Here is an 18,354-nt window from a genome sequence, read left to right on the forward strand (position 1 = left end):
TTCGAATAAATTTGCGGTAATAACCTGCTAAACCTAAGAATGATTTCACGTCCGTGGCACTGCGGGGTAATCGAAAGTTTTTTACAGCGTCTAATTTCTTGGGGTTTGGTTTGACTCCTTCGGATGAAACTACATGGCCTAAGTATTCTAATTCCGGTTTTATGAATTCACATTTGTCCGGTTGCAATTTAAGTCCTAATTCTCTGAGTCTCTGAAATACTATCGTGAGGTTTTCGTTATGTTCTTGAATCGTTTTTCCGAATATCACTATGTCATCCAAATAAACAAAGCAGTATTTTCCTACAAGTCCAGCTAAAGCTCTGTCCATTAATCTTTGAAAGGTAGCGGGTGCGTTTTTAAGTCCGAATGGCATTCGATTGAAATGAAAATGCCCTTGCGGTGTCGAAAAAGCGGTATATTTTTTAGATTTCTCGTTCATTGGAATTTGATGGAATCCTGAGGATAAATCAAGTGCCGAAAAGAATTTTGCGTTTCCTAGTTGTGTTAAAATGTCGTCTATATCAGGTAAAGGGTAAGCGTCTTGTTCTGTGAGTTCATTTAGTTTCCTGAAATCGATAACTATCCTCCATTTCTGTTTTCCTGAGGCGTCTAATTTTTTCGGAACTACCCATACCGGAGAGTTATAAGGGGATTCGGATTCTTCTATAATATTTTTCTTCAACATGTCTCCTATTTGTCGCGAAATCTCGTCACGGTGACATTCCGGTGGTCTATACGATCGCGTGTTAATAATTTTGTCTTTGGTTAACGAAATTGTGTGCTGAGTTAAATTAGTACAGGGTAAAAGATCGGTTTCTAAATTAAAGATGTCAATATAATGGAGGATAATCTTTTCGATGGATTCACGGATTGGTTTTTCAATGTGATCTGTTCTCACTAGGCTTTTTAGTTTTGATACGTTGGAAAAGTCATGAGAATTTTGAATATTGCTAGAAATTTCAATGTTTTGCTCACCAGTGTTGATAAAACATACTTTAGTTGGTTTGCCTTCCAAATAGATTGTTTGAACTCTGTTTTCTCCAGGAGTCAAATGTATTGGTTTCTGAAATAAAATGGTTTTGTCGTTTAATCGGATTTTGTCATTGGATATTGAATAGTTATACTTCTCTAAACATGGTAGCCCAATGATTCCGTCTTCGATAATAGGGAAATTGTTCGGTACTATGTGAAAAATGTGATTTTGTCCAAAAATTCGTTTCATTACGTATTCGTTAGTTTCGTATTTGTCTCGTCCCATAGAAAATTTTTGTTTAGGCCCTATTTGTATCGCGTTGACAGTTTTGTTACGTTTCACCAGGTTTATTCCTGCTCCTGTGTCGACCAGAAATACTCGCTCTTCGGTTCGGGTTGACAAAGGTATTGCGAGCAGTCTTCCCGTGGCGATGTTGACTCGTATGTCTCGTACGGTTCGTCCATCTCTTGGTTCGATGTTGTTTCTTGTATTTCGTCCCATTCCTGGACTGCCTGAATCCTTGCGGGTGGTTGATCGCGCTGGATCGGTGGTAGAAAATTTTGACACTTGTTGGCAATGTGTCCCAGCTTTCCGCACTTGAAGCACTTCATCTACGCGCGTTCAGCAGGTGATCTATTTTCTACTTGGTTAAACGTAGCAGGTTTCTGAGCTACTGGCGTGTTAGGCGATCTTGATGGTACAGATCGTCTTACCTGCATATGCTGGTTGTCGGGGCGATTACTAACCGAAGGTAAGCGATTACATGACCAATTAGGTTGTCGTTCTTCTCGCAAGTAGCGTTCTACATCGGCTGCCTTTTTTTCAGCTTCCGGAAGATTCAAGGGTTCACTGCTTAATAGTATTCGTCCTATGTCGCGTCTGAGTCCCTTTAGGTATACACGAACAGTCTTCTTCGTGATTTCTTCAGTCATAATTTTACGCGTTAGTGGTTGTGGGTACTCATTGGTTACTGCGTACAGCAAACGGTTGAGTATTCTTCTAAACCGAATATTAAAACTTTGCACTGATTCCTCGCGTCCCTGTCTCAACTCTCGTAATTGTTCTTGGTACTCATCCGAAGTCAGTTGTGCTGCTAAGTTATTTCTCAGTGCGTCGTACAGATCACTGTAACACTCAATAGGAATGTTGCGAATACTTTGGGCTGCTTTCCCCACGATTTTTTCCACTTTTATTGCTTTTAGCAATAGATCTTGCTCCATACAGCGATCCTTCATACTTCTCACTTCTTTGATGAAGTCTTCAACTCCTACATCATCATCTCCGTTGAGCGTTGGGATGTAGCGTATTGCATCCTTAGCTCGTAGAGTGGGAGGAGCGGGCGGAAAATAGCCTCTTTCTTCCACCTCGGGTTGTTCGATGTCGAGGTGGACAGGTGGGGTGTCTGGAGCTGCTAACCCTGACAGTTTGCGTGCTTTTGCCATATTCACGGTGCGATTGATTGCTGTCGACGCACTTTCATTGTCTTCGGTGATAATGGAAGCAAATTCATCGGTCGCAGGGGATCCGAACCCAGTCCGTAGCGCTGCGACGGTTTTTCCGAGATTCTCGATTTCTGCTGCCCTGTGTCTGTTCTCTTCGTCATTTTGCATAGACAAACGTAACATTTCCTCTCGTAAAAGGGCAATGTTCTCGTTCTGTTTTTGAATACTGTCCCATATTGCTCGCAACATTGGGTCAGTTGAGGTTGAAGTTTGAGATTCGTTTGCCTTAGACATTATTGCGCTGATTTATAATTTTCAGACGAAGACGAGTCTTGGCTACTGAAGCTAAATTTTCTTTCACGGTAACGTACAAAGGAATTCAGTTTACCTTTTATTGTTACTTCACTTGGTTCGCGATAGTTACTTTGTTGTTGCGGATGACCGTAGTCCCAAATAATTCGATCTTCCGTAGATGATGAATGTCTTTTGGTTTCCGAACAAACATTTTTCACTATCCTGGCAGGATCGCCAAAATGTCACGTAAAATAACAAAATAAAAAAGGAATTTGAGGTAAAAAAATAAAAAAAGAAAACTTTATTTTTTTTCTAACATCAATACACTTTACAATCTACTTCCGAACTCTAGGCGTGACTTTCTAAGACTGACTCTTATGATTTTATTTTCGATCGGATCCGATTACTTTCTTTTGTCATCCCTCCACATCCCCACCGTCCATGCATTTGCTAGGCGTCCGCGATCGTTGCCACGTGCTCTTTCTTCTAGAACCTTCGGTGGAAGGACCGTTGGGATGTTGATGGTTCATTCATGATGGTTCAGCGATATACATTGTCGCCGAGTGCCGCCACATCTTTATCTCTATCGTCAGTCCGTCGGATTTGAAGTATGCCGGTCGTGACATGCTCTTCGGGCCACACGTTTTATGATACAAGACCAGCAAAATGATCAATGTGTAATTTTACATATCTTACATTTTTTCCAAATGAAATATTGTTTTTATTAAACGTTTAAAACCTCAGGCAACATTTATTTCATCTGATTTCAGTTTTACAAATATATATCTATAATACATATCTGTATAAATTACGGTCTGGTTATATCAAACAGGGACCGACACTCGCTAGGGAAAACTGCCCAAAAATTGAATCGTAAAAACCAATATGAAAGACAACAAATTTCTCGTTCTGCGGAACAAATAGAAATGAGCAGAGTATCTTTATCTTTATCTGAGACATTCAAAGCGTATCACGCATACGCTAAACCTGAAGAAAACTTTCTTGTCTTCCATGTTCATTTTTCCCTTTCCATTTCCGAACGGTTTCTTCTATATTTATTTATATGTTCGTGATTGATGCTATTGACAACATACAACTAAGGGGAAATACGAATAGTAATAGATAGATGTATAATTCATTATGCAATTTTATAGAATTAAATCTTATTTATCTTCAGATATAAAAACTATATTTACCAGCTGAAACACTAACGCATATGCAGTATAATATAATCTACTTAACAATCTCGTTTTAGTTATAATATGTGATTAATTCTTTTGCTATTTCGCTATAAACAGTTTCTTGTGCATACAATATTTTTTTATAGTATTCTAATATATTGTTAGATATTGTAAGGAAAGTAAAATACAGTTATTGAAGTTTGGGAACATTCAATGTTAACCTTGCTTCAAAAAATAATCTTTCGAATGAATGGGGAATAGATTTTTAGTATTATAGTTGGCATAATGTCATCATTGTTTACAATGTGTTAGAGTTAAAGAAATGAGACAAATTAATATTTCAGAAGCAAATTCAATATTTAAATGATGTTATTTTAAAATGGCAGATGATATGAATGTTCTTTTTATACGAGGAAATGGAAACGTATGTATGGTAATGGAAACGTAATGGTTTTAACATTATTTTAGTACAAGATTTTAGCATAATAGTAATTAACAGTATCCACTACCTTTTAGTCAATTTTTGAAAAATGACATATATGATAATTTGCAATAGTTTGATAATAAAATACTTGTATCAATATTAATAACGTATAATTTGCTATCTCAAAAGGATACAGACACAGCCAATGATAATGTTTGGGATGATAGTGCATTAATAGAAGCATATGATAAAGCAATAAATTTAGCAATAGAAGAAGTTATCAAGCGAATGGGAATGGATGTTGGAAATTCTCAACCGAAAGAAAACCTACAAAATCTTAAGCAGCCTAAACACGCAAGTAAATTACACAAGGTTGTGATTTTGATAGAATATTACAAATTTGATACAGAATATTATTAAATATATTGATTAAGAAGCAAATTATTTTATTTTGCTATTTACTTATATTTATTTGTATACACATCTTTTCTCTATAGAAATGGATCATAGGAGCACCTTATCGTGCAATATACTCAGAGGATGGAGAAATTTATGAAGCTATAATATCAAAAATTTACGAAAACAATGGCACGTGTGTTGTAAAATTTGTAGGTAATACCTTTAGCATGATGGTTATGTCAATTAAGAAATGTACTAAAAATACATATATATATGAAGTAAAGGCTTTCGCATAGTCTATCACAGTGTCATTCAGCAGGTCCTTAACTGGGCAGGAGTACCTGTCAATGTCTATGGGGAGACCCGTGGGATATAGGGTCATGAACCATAAACATGCATGTTACTTATTGTTCACTATTAGCTGCTTGGAATATAATTCTCCTCATTAGACGAGTGATTATTACTACATATATCAAGGCAAACATTTATACATATACATTTATGCACGGGAAATTCTAATACATTGCCTGTAAGGACAGTAACTGAATGGCACTCAGTAATTCTATTAAATGACAAAAATTTCTTTTACTTTGTGTTTAGGCTATGGTAATACAGAGAAAGTCGAGTTGAGTTCTCTTTTAGAATCAGAAGGTTTGCAAAGTCAAATAGCACAACAAAAGAAAGCTTTGGAAGAGAAATTCAATGAAGAGAACGATGAGACTTGTGAGACTAATTTTTCTACAAATGTAAATTCGAAAAAATATAATGTAGAAAAAATGGATTGTGACTCTGAAGAAGCAAATGCGTATAAACATCACTTCATACCGGGACCATCTTTCAATTCGATGACTGATATAATGCCACCTGCACCTCCTTTACCACCACAATTAATGGCCAAGTAAGTACAATTTAAAAATTCTAATGGAATGCTGAATACTTCTAATATTAATAAGTAATTTGGAATAAGTTTAACATTTTATTTGGAAAAAAATACGAAATTTTAATAAAATGTACTAGATTACCAGATAATGATACAGACGCACTTTCAAGTATGTTGATGTCATGGTATATTAGTGGTTATATGGTATATTACACAGGTAATTATTTCATATAAGTATTTTATTGTATATTAAATTTTCAATGGACTATGTTATTTCTTTTGTAGGTTATTATCATGGTTTGAAACAAGCAAGAAACAATCAAGAGAACAGGAAGAACTGTTGATTATATCAATTTTTTCAATAACAATATAACAATAATATAAGATATAATAAAATATAAAACTCATTGTATTTATTTACTTCAATTATTTGAAATAAAGAACAGCTTTATTTTCATATAAGACTTTAAGACTTTTTTAAAAATAATTACTAAGATAAGAAAACATAAAAAACATATTTTTGATAAAATACACTCACATATATATGTCGGGTTATCATTAGCATTTAAGGCGCGTAATGATCCTTCGTTTGAATTAGCCATTGTTTTACGAAACAGAGAATATATTTACGCGAATAAACAAGATTTTACAAAATATTATGAATAATGAGTTTAATAAATAATAAGATTAACAAACGATAAGTTTAACTAATAATTAGATTAAAGATTAATAAGTTTAACGAACAATAAGAGGAACGAATAATATGTCTTACGAATAATGAATTTAACGTATAATGAGATTAACGATTGATAGGTTTCACGAATAATGAATTTAATTAACGCTATTAACAATGTTCCGGGGTTCAAACGAATCCACGGTCAACGGGATAACTCTTTACTATGTGTAGAATAATTTTAAACACAAAATACAGTTGCTGAGACACTCGGTAAATTGCTCGATGTATCACTTTCCAAGGCGATCACACGAATGAATATCTGATGAAAATCTTTTTCGCTATACGACTGCATTTGTTTGTTATATGCTCGCTGGAAACATCGAGAAGGTTCCAATCGTTGTTGCTAGGCAATTTCTGTCAAAAGTTTGTTGTATACTCTTTGGAAACATCGAGAAAGATTCAAACGCCGTTACTAGGCAGTTTCTGTCTGGAGATTGATTCCTAATACAACGTGTGTCCCATTATATCGACATCTCTAAAGTACAATTCTATGTGATTTCTAGGGAGAACAATACAACCGATCCACACCTTCGTCAGGCAAAACGTTTATCCCGTGACCGTGGCTACGTTCGGCGACCAGCTGTCACCTCGAACCCACTTTCGCTTTCACAAATATCAAACAATTACAAATGACAATTGCTTAATTACAGTTATGATAAAATCTAGGCTAAAGCATTAGAAGGCTTCCTCAAAATTGCAAAGGGAAGGCTCCGGTTTTCCTTTCATCTCCGACATATATAATACAAGGATATAATACAACCGAATATTTTAAACTTAGCCTATAGCGCGTGCGCGCACACACACGCACACACATGACACACATGACACACATGCGCGCGCACACATGCACACACATGCGAATGATTTCTCGAACGATAATCCATTTATTTATATTTTTCAATACCTGTCCTTACGATTGCGTATTTATTTGTTCCACGTATCATATTTATCTATTTGCATAACTGTAGGTGACATTTTTTTAAACAATTTTGCTAATATTTCATAACTTTTTAATTCATATTTCAAAGTGGTAACAGGTGTTTCTTTCTTTTCAAGTCTCCTCCATATCGGGCTTATTTCTAGTAGCCACGCTTGCTTACAAAGCAATTTTATATCTGCACAAGAATATCTTTCAGTACATTTTACTATGTGGTTTACAATATCTGTATTTTCTAATAAGTGGTTGCTAAGGTATAATTTGAATATACCAAGTCGAGCAACTTCATTGGGTAATGATACGTATATTTGCTTTTCGAGACGCCTGAGTAAAGCTGCATCAATGTCCCTAATAACATATTTACAATAAATATTATCGTTCTATTATGCTAATAATAATGAAGGAATACTTCAAACAACACAATAACATATTTGGAATTTGGAGAAATATTACGATATTTTCTACTTAGAAAACATTGAAATAACGTGATATACGTACCAAGGGGAATTAGTTGTAGCCAGAAGAACTACATTAGAATTCTCATTAGACACTAATCCATCCAATCTAGAAAGAAGTTCTGATCTGAATCTCTTTGCAGGTTCAGACAATATACAGTCTCCTTTATTTGTGGCGATCCAGTCAATCTCGTCGATAAAAATAATTGTAGGCGAATGACTATAGGCAAGTTCAAATAAAACCTGTTCAGTTTAACAAATGTATTATTCATTAAATATTATATTCGAAATTCCTTAAATTCATTGCCTCATCACGAATATGATATCATTTCGTTTTCCAAACAACTATTCTATTTATATATAAATGACGAAAAATAAAATCAAATCTTTTTATACCTAGAGAAGTCTAGTCTCCTTCATAGACAAAGGAACAAAGAAACTTACATAGACAAAGCAACTTACACGTATATACTTCTCGGAATCGCCTCTCCATTTGCTGACCAATGAGCTGGCAGTTATGTTAAAAAAAGGTGCAATGGCATTCTGTCGCGACTGCCTTCGCTAACTTCGTTTTCCCTGTTTTGTATATTTCTTGTAAACACGTACAGAAATGAAAAGAATACGAGTATCTTACCTGTACCAGGTGGGCCGTACAGCAAAATACCTTTCCAGGGGGAAAACGGGCTATCAAAAAAGATATGATACTTAAGGGGATACACAACGGCCTCCTTAACAGCGGTTTTACATTCCTCTAGGCCTATAACGTCATCCCAATGTACATTTAATTTGTTTACTATGATCTCCTGTGACGATACAAAGATAAAATGGCGTCTTCTCTATATTAAGTAAGTGTTACGTAATTTGATATTTGAAGCGTTACTGAAATCATGTCATCGTCGATATACGTTGGACGATTTATCGACGGGAATTTTTTCGTTTAAAAGGTTTACGATACGTATATTAATCGAAAATAACTTACGCATGAGATGTCCTCAGCAATCTTTCGTAATTCCGGATTATCTGAATAAAGCTTTTCAATGCATTTCAATATCTTCGATTGCATGGATTGTTCCATTGGGACGTTAAATAGCTCTTCTGATGAACGTCCATCACTCTCATTGGGGAATATTGACGTCACTGTCATTGCGAGATTAATATGATTCGTATTGTCATCAGTTATCTTCTGCTGTAGATTCGTCTCTTTCACAGGCTCACTTCTCGCTTGTTTACTAATAGATTTGGCTTTTGTCTCAATACTTCTACAAACACTGGATCATATTGTAATACGATACATTGAATACGATACGTTGAATACGTTGAATACCGTTTAATATCGTTAAATAATTTAAATTCTTCCGTTTTGCTTGCATTTGTCACTTCCCTCGTCATTTCCCTTCCAGTTATTTTCTTACACAATATGGGATATTTTTGAAATTTCATCTTGTAATAATTTTCATACTCTACAACGATAATTTCCAAATCGATGTTGTCGCAGACCCGATGTTCGGGAGATAGACGAGCTTCCCGGAATAATACATCGCTAATGTCTATATACCTAAAAAAATGTAGTTTTTAATTAATTATAGTTTTTAACTGATTAAAAATATTTTTCGCAATGACTGAACACTATAAGATAACCATCAAACAACTGTTTTATCTCTAGGTAAGACAGGCAAAAGAATGCATTTACTATATAAATCCTCGAAGATAATTTCTTGTCTTCTGCTCTTTAATTTCCAATTTTTAGATGGATAAGAATAATTTGAATTTATATTTCATATATTTGTTTATAACTAGTTAATCTACATTATCGATTGAGTTATTCTTAACTACTGAATTACCGATGTCGAATTTTCAAATTTGGCTTCGCCTTCCCTTTCCACGATGTCCACTGATTTCTATTTCGATTGGTCACTGACACTATTCAAAAAAATTGGAACTAGGAATATATTTTAATTATAATATACTCACCCATTGTGTTCCAAATAATCACATACAAGGTATAATATGTTCCGATGACGTTCCGAAATACGACTCTCCTCCTAATATAATTATTTTTTCATTACAATAATATAAGTTTTTTCATGTAATTTTTTGTTACATTTGCGAATTCAACGAGTTACACATGATTTTTCATGAAACACGAACGTTAAAAATATTTGATACAGTCTAATTATAAAAATTGTTAGAAGCAAAAGTCATAGATACTATGTGCGAGTATCGCATGAAACGAACAGCTATTAAGAGAACTGCAGCAATATTACAAATCAAATAACAAAACACACTCGTCTGTGACGTGGAAATTCTAAAATCTAAAATCTAGAATATTCCTTACCTTTTTTCGCAGATTATAAAATATCTTATTCATACTACCTTGCATCGATAAATCACCGTTCATAGTGACACTTTCAAATCGCCTATCGTTTCTCAATGGATACGAGAATTTCCGTTTATTACTTTAAAAACAACCCGTCCATTACGTTTCTCTTAAAAAATTCTTTCAACTCCGTTGAAAACCGAGCATCAAACAAGAGACAAACGATTTGTTGTCATGGAAATGTTTGGTTCACACATAAGCAACGCACAAATATAATGATAGAATAGCTGAGTGTGTGTACTGTATAGTAAGATGGATGCAACATGGAAATAGAAAGAGAACACCATGTATAGATACTTCCTGTCCTTGTTTAATCAAGCATGCACACTAGTGGACACTGACGCTGCTCGTATACCCCTGTTACATATTTCCTGTACAAGTGCGCGTCATTAGACAAGGACGGAACATCCTCTTTCTACTTCTCTATCGCGTTTTTAGTTCGCTCACGCGCTCTGTACTTATATCTATTACATTTCCACCATAAGCAGCGGCCGTGTAGTGACTTACAAAAGTTCCGAACGGTTCCATCCTGGGCGGACGGTTAATTGCGTTCGGTACTTCGAGGCAGGAAGGTGAGTACAGAATCGCTCCTCTTAGTACTCTTATTAGAAGTGTTATCATCGAATATAAGTTTTTTCAATAAATTCTTATCGTTTTACAATCTTTCTAGAATACAATGACGTCAGCAATCGATCATTTTCGCGAATTTATTGTAAATTAATTGGGGGAATATCTGGAGTTCTTTATCGGTTTCGACTGTAAAATCAGCAACTATTCGAATTTTTCATTCATAATTGTGACGTTTTCGACTCTTCCGTTGCCAAGACCCTCTTGAGAGATTTTTGGCACGTTCCATCACCTTTGTTAAACGAATGCACATTGGTGGATATATTGATTTTAAAAACCAATACGTGAACGAGGTTTATTATCTCACTGGGACAAAGAAATCCGTTTTATTCGCGAATTTTCCGTGTTTCTTCTTAATTTTCGTAAGTGTCTGGCGCGGAGCATTATTTGAATGAACTTTTCATCGTTCAGATTATATTTCGTTTAAAAAGATTGAAATTGATGTCGAGAAGAAATGAAACAAGGTGCTCGGGCATTCCATCGTTTCCCGGGGAAAGAGAAATATGAAAAAAACGGTCGTTCTTCCTTCTGCCATTTTCGTCCATTACCAAAATGGTATGACCCAAATGTCCCGGGTCATGAATCAATCAAGCGAATTTTGAATAATTTTTGAATAATATCCAGTTAATAATTTGTGAAACAAATTAATTTCATTTTATCGTTGGAAACAAATTAGTTGGATTTTTCTTTCTTTAGCAGTTTTCGCCGGAGTTGACCTGACGTGCTACTTCAGTTTCCATCTTCGCTTCTCGAAACTTCCAACGTCCTTGGTGTTGGAGTCTCCTTGCCCAGGTGAGTACATAGCTTCTAGATACTCGTCGCTGTTCATCCTTACGAGCCTCTCGAGCTTTAGTTGTCAATTGTTATCGTTAAAGGAAGAGAAGCTCGCGACAGATGTTATCGAACAAATCGTTTGTTCTCGAAAAGTTCGAACTTGTTCGTTGCGTTTGAATATATATGAACGGACTCCATTTTTCATGACATCTTCATGATTTGTCATGTCGTGAGTATAGCTTCTGACTACCATATGTTTGTGATTTATGTGAAATTTGACCACTATACCGTGATAGAAAAATACTTCCAATGAATTATAAATATTTTACATTGTGAATTATAAATATTTGTTACAAATTATATCGTACTTGAGGTGAAAATGAACCATATATCTGCTTATGGAATACGAGGTAGTAAATCATTCGAAACATAATAACGATTAATTAAGCACATATACAATAACGTTTACGAATGAATATTGCGAATTATTGTATGGCTTTAATGCGGTATTTAATGTTTTGATTGCGGTCTTTGAAATGGTATCATAGGTGCTGATATAATATCGCGCGAAAAAGGAAAGACCAGTGGTTAATATTGCAGGTGCACCAGTGCGTTGCGCTCGTCGGGGGTGGTTTTGATGCCGGTGCCGAGGAGAGACGCAGAACGTGTTCGATCGACCCGCGAACGTAGCCCGTGCTCATACTGCGACAGAGTTCGTTTCAGTTAGGCTCAGTCGCTGTTTGTCCGTCGACAGCGTATAGTCGCGTCGGCCTACGATTCTTTTTTTCTTCTTGTTTCTTGCGAACTCTCTCGCAACAGCCGTTCTATACGTACGCCGCCAGTATATCGCGTGATCATCGTTCCCGTTGCTTCCCTTACCCTCTCACGTCCCTCGAAGAAGACCTCCCTTGGTTTTTTCCTTGTTTGGAGGGAATTCATCGCTCGGACACATGGACTGCGAAGCACGAGGGTTGATCGAGGCATCAGCGTGATGTACTTTTCAGGTTTCATATTTTCTCTATGATACTTTCTAAGGAGAATTTGGAAGATATACATTTTTAGGAAATAAAGGTTTTTATGGAGTCATCGATAGGTTAGAATTTAATTAACTCTCTTATAACAGGTATTCCAATTTTTTAATATATAAATTTAGTTTCCTCTATGGTGTTAGAGAACATAATGCGGGCATTTTATGATATAACGAATATATTCGTATATATTTTAGTTTATTCATTCGTCAAATTTCCCTAGTAGGCCGGCCTGCAGCTCACATGCAGCACTTAGTAAAAATTTGTTTTGTTAGAGGTTGGCCATTCTTCTTGCTATAAAAATATCGTGAAGTCATATCATATGATAAAGCACCTTCTGAAAGCTAGATGCTCGATAACGAGCCTAATGATTCTCGGTAGTTTGTAATGTCAAGCTTTGAATTGGCGAGATCGCTCTGCTGTCAAACCGCCGTCCAGCGGCGACCACATTCTTTAACCACGTTCAAGGGGTATATCACGCTACAGAAACCATCAAAGGGTTTGCAAGTTAGTTGCCTTTTAGAAGTGGGGCAGTTGGTTGTTACATGTAATCCGTAGTTGCTGGCTGTTCTCCTTAGTCACCATACATCATAGAGACGACAGTTATAGTCGCCAGTTGTCCTTGCTAATGGTTGCTTGTTGTCGCTAGTTAGTTCTCGTTATCGTTATGTATTCCATCAATCACGCGAAATTTAACGTATGGGAATTTATTCTTCTTTATTCTTTCTGTAGGGAGATTTTTTAAGACGAGGAAAATATAGAATATTTTAAGACGACGGTAAGGTTTGAATTTAAGTAACTGTTTTATGATACAACAAAGTGGAAAAACGATTTAATTTTATAAAGTTTAAGGTAATTTTTTAAAAAACTTCGAATTTAAAAGATTCAAATAGATATCTTAAACGTAATTAAACCCTCCATATCGTAAGAAATTAAATGAAATTGCGCAAGAAAGTTAATACATTTAATGTATTATTTTAAACATTTATTTAAAAACATTTATTTAAAATTTAAGTGTAGGCGTTGACGCGCGCGCGCCATTCGAAGCATTTGTCAGTTCGTTACATCTGCGGTAAAAGTTGTAACTACGAAGAAGCTTAACATATGGTGCGTCTTAAGACGACAGTAAAAAGTATTAAGAGATTTTTCGAGATTTTTTCTTTTAAGTTTCCAAGTACTTTTTCTATTTAACTTCTTTTTTTTGCATTTTCTAACAATATTCGATAAATAGAGACGAAATATGACAGTTCTTAGTTCGGGGATTTATTGGTTCGAAAGTTACTTCAAAAGTGTTTCTGGAGTTCGTGCGGTTAATACTTTTAAACTACTGAGTACGACTTATTCCGTATGGCTGGACAAATCTTTGTTGATACTGTAAGCGTAACTGGTCCGGATATTGTCTTGTGGAGATAGAAAAATACACGAAGTATTGATTGAACTACATATTCTTTTAATTCTTTTTTAATTCTTTTAGTTCTTCATATATTGATAATAGAACGATATTCCGCTACTTTGAGCACAATATAGTAATGTTTAAATAAATAATAAAATTTACGCATTTCGTCTTCATGCGTCGATAAGAAAATGCAAAAAAAGTTAAAGAAAGATGATGCGCAGACGCGAAGTTTAGTCAGCAATAATATTTAAAACCTCTAAAATATATTGTACACATTTATTTGCAAATAAGCTCAATGAAATTAAACTGTAACTGTGTTTCCAATAATGTCTTCGATGTATTGCTCGCCATTATGTCGGATTAACAACTCTAAGTGATCGACCTTAATCACTAAATGGCGGCCGTGATTCAGTGGTATAGCTTTACATAAGACGGACATCGCAGGCGCTTATAAGACGTCTATTGTGAAACGTTTCCAATAGCACCGTTTATGTGATGGTGAAATCTGAATATATATATATATCGCTGAAATATATATCGCTTATCACTTGAGTCTGACACGATCGTTTTTAAATAGAATCACAATTTTTTATTCTTTACAAAATCAGTCTAAAAAGATTATGTGCAAATAAAATAGATAAATAGATAAATGGTTGTACAAACTTATAAAACAGATATTACAAGTATATCTAAATAAATGATATATTTATAAATTGTAATATTTGATCTAAAGTTTAAATAAATAAAAGAGATACTCGTGACTTACAATAAAAGTATTTTTTTTTTCAATTTTTAAACAAAGCAAAAGTGGATAACAATTTTTCAAAATGTAAAAATCAACACAATGGTTGGTTTCTTTAATTAATCAATAACGTTTAAAGTTAATTAATGTCCAGAGTGGTTTGTACATTTTGTATTTCGCCGTATTTCAACGTTCGATGTGTAAATAAAACTTGATGCCTGAAATATCGAAAAAATAATTAAATCCGATCGTTCCGTCGAATTTGCAAATTGTATACTCGTGTAAAATCGAGTGCGCTTGTGTATGCTGATACAAAAAGTGGTAGTATATTTTTCTTTTTTCGATTATCGTTATCACTTTTTGTGTGGAAAAATTAATTCCGTGAAATGGAAGTGCAATCAATACGGCTTATCACGAAATAATAGCACAACGACGGTACATATTGGTATTGACGTCAGCTTCACAAAATTTCTCGAGTATCTCGGTCGACTATTTGGATTAAGAATTCATTTTCAAGGTCCTACAAGCACGAGTATCTTATGGATATGAAATTTTCAGTGTACATTTTAATAACCATATTTCATATTGCATGCTGCGGTCCAAGAAAAATTCGCAGTTAATATTCTGCTAATCCCTGCTGCTTTTAAAGACCATAAGTAAGGTCCGTAAGGTCGTCCGTAAGGTTTAAAAGATTTCGAGTAGATTTGTATTACGTATTTTATCTTCTAATTTTTAAAGAGAGGGTCGTGTTTAATTAATTGAAAATGACGAAACTGTAATGGGACATTATTATCAAATATTAAACGTGGTTCCATTGGGTACTTTTATGGTCTTTGCGAGATATATATGTAATATCGTGATGTAATATGTTTACAAAGAGTGGACAATAGAGATGTTAATCAGACAGAAAAGACGATTGTTGATTAACTGGAACTATTCACACCAAACGTACAGAAAACAACGCAATCCACACTCTCTCGGCAACGCCACTCGCAACCTCCGTCTCCGCTCGACTCGCACTCGGCTCCTCGAATCGCACTCTCTGCTTTTCGACTCGCACACTGTTTCTCGACTCGCGCTCTGTTCCTCGACTAACTGTTGTCGCATTCTATTGCCCTTTTCCTAGGCCCACCGCACACGTGTTCTGCAGACGCTCGTGGCCAGGGTCACGTAGGTCTTTTCCACGAAACTATGCACTTGAAAAGACCGATGACACATTGATGGGCCCGACGGCGCCTCGGCTCTCGCGACACTGTTCATAGTTCGTCCGATATTTCCCAGGCCTTTCGTCCACGATACTACATATATGCATTATACGTTGCTATTAGCAACGCGTAGCGATGAACGATGGAGAGCAGTACCTTCGTTATCTCGTCTCGGTTGTGTACATATCAGTAATGCACAGTACTCGGACTAAATATCTTACAAATTCCATACAGATTTTCAGATTAGTTTCGAATAATACCAACACGACCATGATAGTCACAGTACAGTATTAAATAGTGCCACTATGCATAATACACTCTTAAAATGTTTCTACAAATATATTTGTCCGAATATTTTTGTCAGCTACTATATCCTAACCACGATTTATTAAACAATATATAGATTTAAAAAAGAATATATAACGACATTACTTGTTTAGGCTAGATTGGTTTAACTTGTATAGTTTTAATAACTGTGTAAGATCAAACAAGAACTTATCGTTAGTTTGGCGAGATTTGATTACACGAAGCAACATAATTGCTTTGAAACTCAGGACAGAAAACAATGTCAACCGGTAGACGCGTTTGTCTGGTGAACGTGTAACGCGTGAATAATAGATAGCGACAATCATGCGAACGCTAGTTACAGCTGACTTGGCTTACATTGTAGCATTCAAACTAGAGTATACGAGCCGTAAGCGCTATTGAAAGTTCAAAGGCCGACTAGTGAGCTTCATCCTATCTCATTTTTTAATCAGGCGATGGATCGACGAATCGTATTGATTTCGAGGATTATTATAGTTCTGTGGGAATTTTAAAGCGTGGTTTGTCTAATCTTGTCTCGTTAGCTACAGACTCTTTGGCGAGCAGCCTGAAACTTGATCCAGTTTCGAGAAAATGAAAAATTCGTTTCTTCTCTTTGCTTCCCTGTTCCTTCTTTCCTCCTTTTTCCCTTTTTACATCGCGTTAAGACCCGTTAAATAATATTGACTGCCGTGGACGCTGGCTGAGAAGTGCACTTTATAACTAGCTTTAAAATCACTGACGTCGATGAGGACAAAGGAAAGTTAGAGGGTCATTTATCTGAGCTGGTGTTATTCGACCTGAACTCTGCAGCTTTTCAGAGCTTCTTTCGTTTTTCTTTTAAGAGCAGAGATGTTAACTGGTCTTTTGTTACGTGTAAGAAGTATGTACTAAAGCTTATTTAGCACCAATTGGTTGCTCAAAGTCGAGATATACATACCTATATTATATTAATACGTTACAGAAGATTAGGCGTTAGTTAGCTTATGAGAATTTATAGTGTGTCACAGATCACAAAAGCAGAATGACTACTTTTTCATAAACGATATATGTATATGAATTGAAAGTTTAACTATTACGCCACATACTTCTCTCGATAAACGTCGTCGAGTGCATATTGTTAAGGAATATTAGCCATTTGAATTCAATAGTTTCGAAGATACTAATGCTTCTGTGAAGTTTTTGCAGGCTGTTAATTTTTTATTGAGATACTACAAATTTTGAATAACTTCGATTAGAAATAAAAATCACATTACATTAACGCGTAGAATGTAACGTAACGTAGATAATGTAAATATAAATTATATTACAAGGAAACAATACGGGTAGGTAATGTGAAACATTCTGGTTAAAATTGCATCCTTTGAAGGCTAGGACACACAGTACTTACGAAGTAGATTAAGTACCAAATGGGGTACTTAAGAAAATTCATGTTGTCATTGTTTAATAAACATCTTTAGCTAATAGCCTTCTGCAAAAGCTGGTTTAAGTTATGCTAACTTATTCCTTATTAATTGCAATTATATTGTTCGTATCTCCTAGAGGATTAACAATCCATTTTTATAATGGATAATAAAAGTAAATTTCTATTAGGTTGTCCCAAGTTTCTTTCGTTTTATAAAGAAATGACAGATGCGCAACATATTTTGTTTTATGTTATTCTATATTATTTTACATTAAATTGGAAAAAGGTGGACCACACGTAATTCAATAAAATAATATAAAACGAAAAATGTTGTACATCTATTACTTTCTTATAAAACGAAAGAAACTTTTGGAACAACCTAATATTTCTCTACTACGACGCTTTTACAGTGCTAAAATATTTGATAAAATTTGATAAAAAATATCGAGGAGATTCAAACTTTACAAATAAATGTAAATTGCGATGTAAAACAAAGCGATGTAAAAAGGGAAAAAGGAGGAAAGAAGGAACGGGGAAGCAAAGAGAAGAAACGAATTTTTCATTTTCTCGAAACTGGATCAAGTTTCAATGCGTTAAAAGAGAGCGCAAAGAAGTCGAAATTACTTATTGTAATTAGTAAAACGACCTGAGAGGCAGACAGATACAAGAAAGAAGGAATATTATATTAGCGGCATTTTTGTAGCCATTATATAGGGTTTCGGTCGCATAATTAATCAGTATCAACTTACCAGTCTTTAACGGAAGGACAAAAAGAA

General features: G+C 35.1%; 2 protein-coding genes across 4 annotated transcripts; one reads left to right on the forward strand and one right to left on the reverse strand.

Annotated features, from left to right (window-relative positions):
- Positions 1-1,495: 1,495 nt before the first annotated feature.
- Positions 1,496-4,073, reverse strand: LOC117162808 (uncharacterized). Its single transcript, XM_076626694.1, has one exon. It carries the CDS (start codon positions 2,707-2,709, stop codon positions 1,585-1,587), a length of 1,125 nt encoding a protein of 374 aa, XP_076482809.1. The 5' UTR covers positions 2,710-4,073; the 3' UTR covers positions 1,496-1,584.
- A 104-nt stretch (positions 4,074-4,177) lies between these two features.
- LOC143304274 (survival motor neuron protein-like) lies at positions 4,178-7,329 on the forward strand. 3 transcript variants are annotated; one of them, XM_076626696.1, is made up of 6 exons: positions 4,178-4,314; positions 4,504-4,686; positions 4,812-4,926; positions 5,314-5,611; positions 5,731-5,810; positions 5,879-7,329. In XM_076626696.1, exons 1-6 carry the CDS (start codon positions 4,270-4,272, stop codon positions 5,935-5,937), a joined length of 780 nt encoding a protein of 259 aa, XP_076482811.1. In that variant the 5' UTR covers positions 4,178-4,269; the 3' UTR covers positions 5,938-7,329. The 3 variants fall into 3 exon arrangements, with proteins under 3 accessions (XP_076482811.1, XP_076482810.1, XP_076482812.1); XM_076626695.1 differs by having other exon boundaries at positions 4,202-4,323; XM_076626697.1 differs by having other exon boundaries at positions 4,304-4,334.
- Positions 7,330-18,354: the final 11,025 nt, after the last annotated feature.

The sequence above is a fragment of the Bombus vancouverensis genome, unplaced genomic scaffold, assembly GCF_051014615.1.
Source record: "Bombus vancouverensis nearcticus unplaced genomic scaffold, iyBomVanc1_principal scaffold0029, whole genome shotgun sequence".
NCBI classification, from domain to species: Eukaryota; Metazoa; Arthropoda; class Insecta; order Hymenoptera; family Apidae; genus Bombus; species Bombus vancouverensis.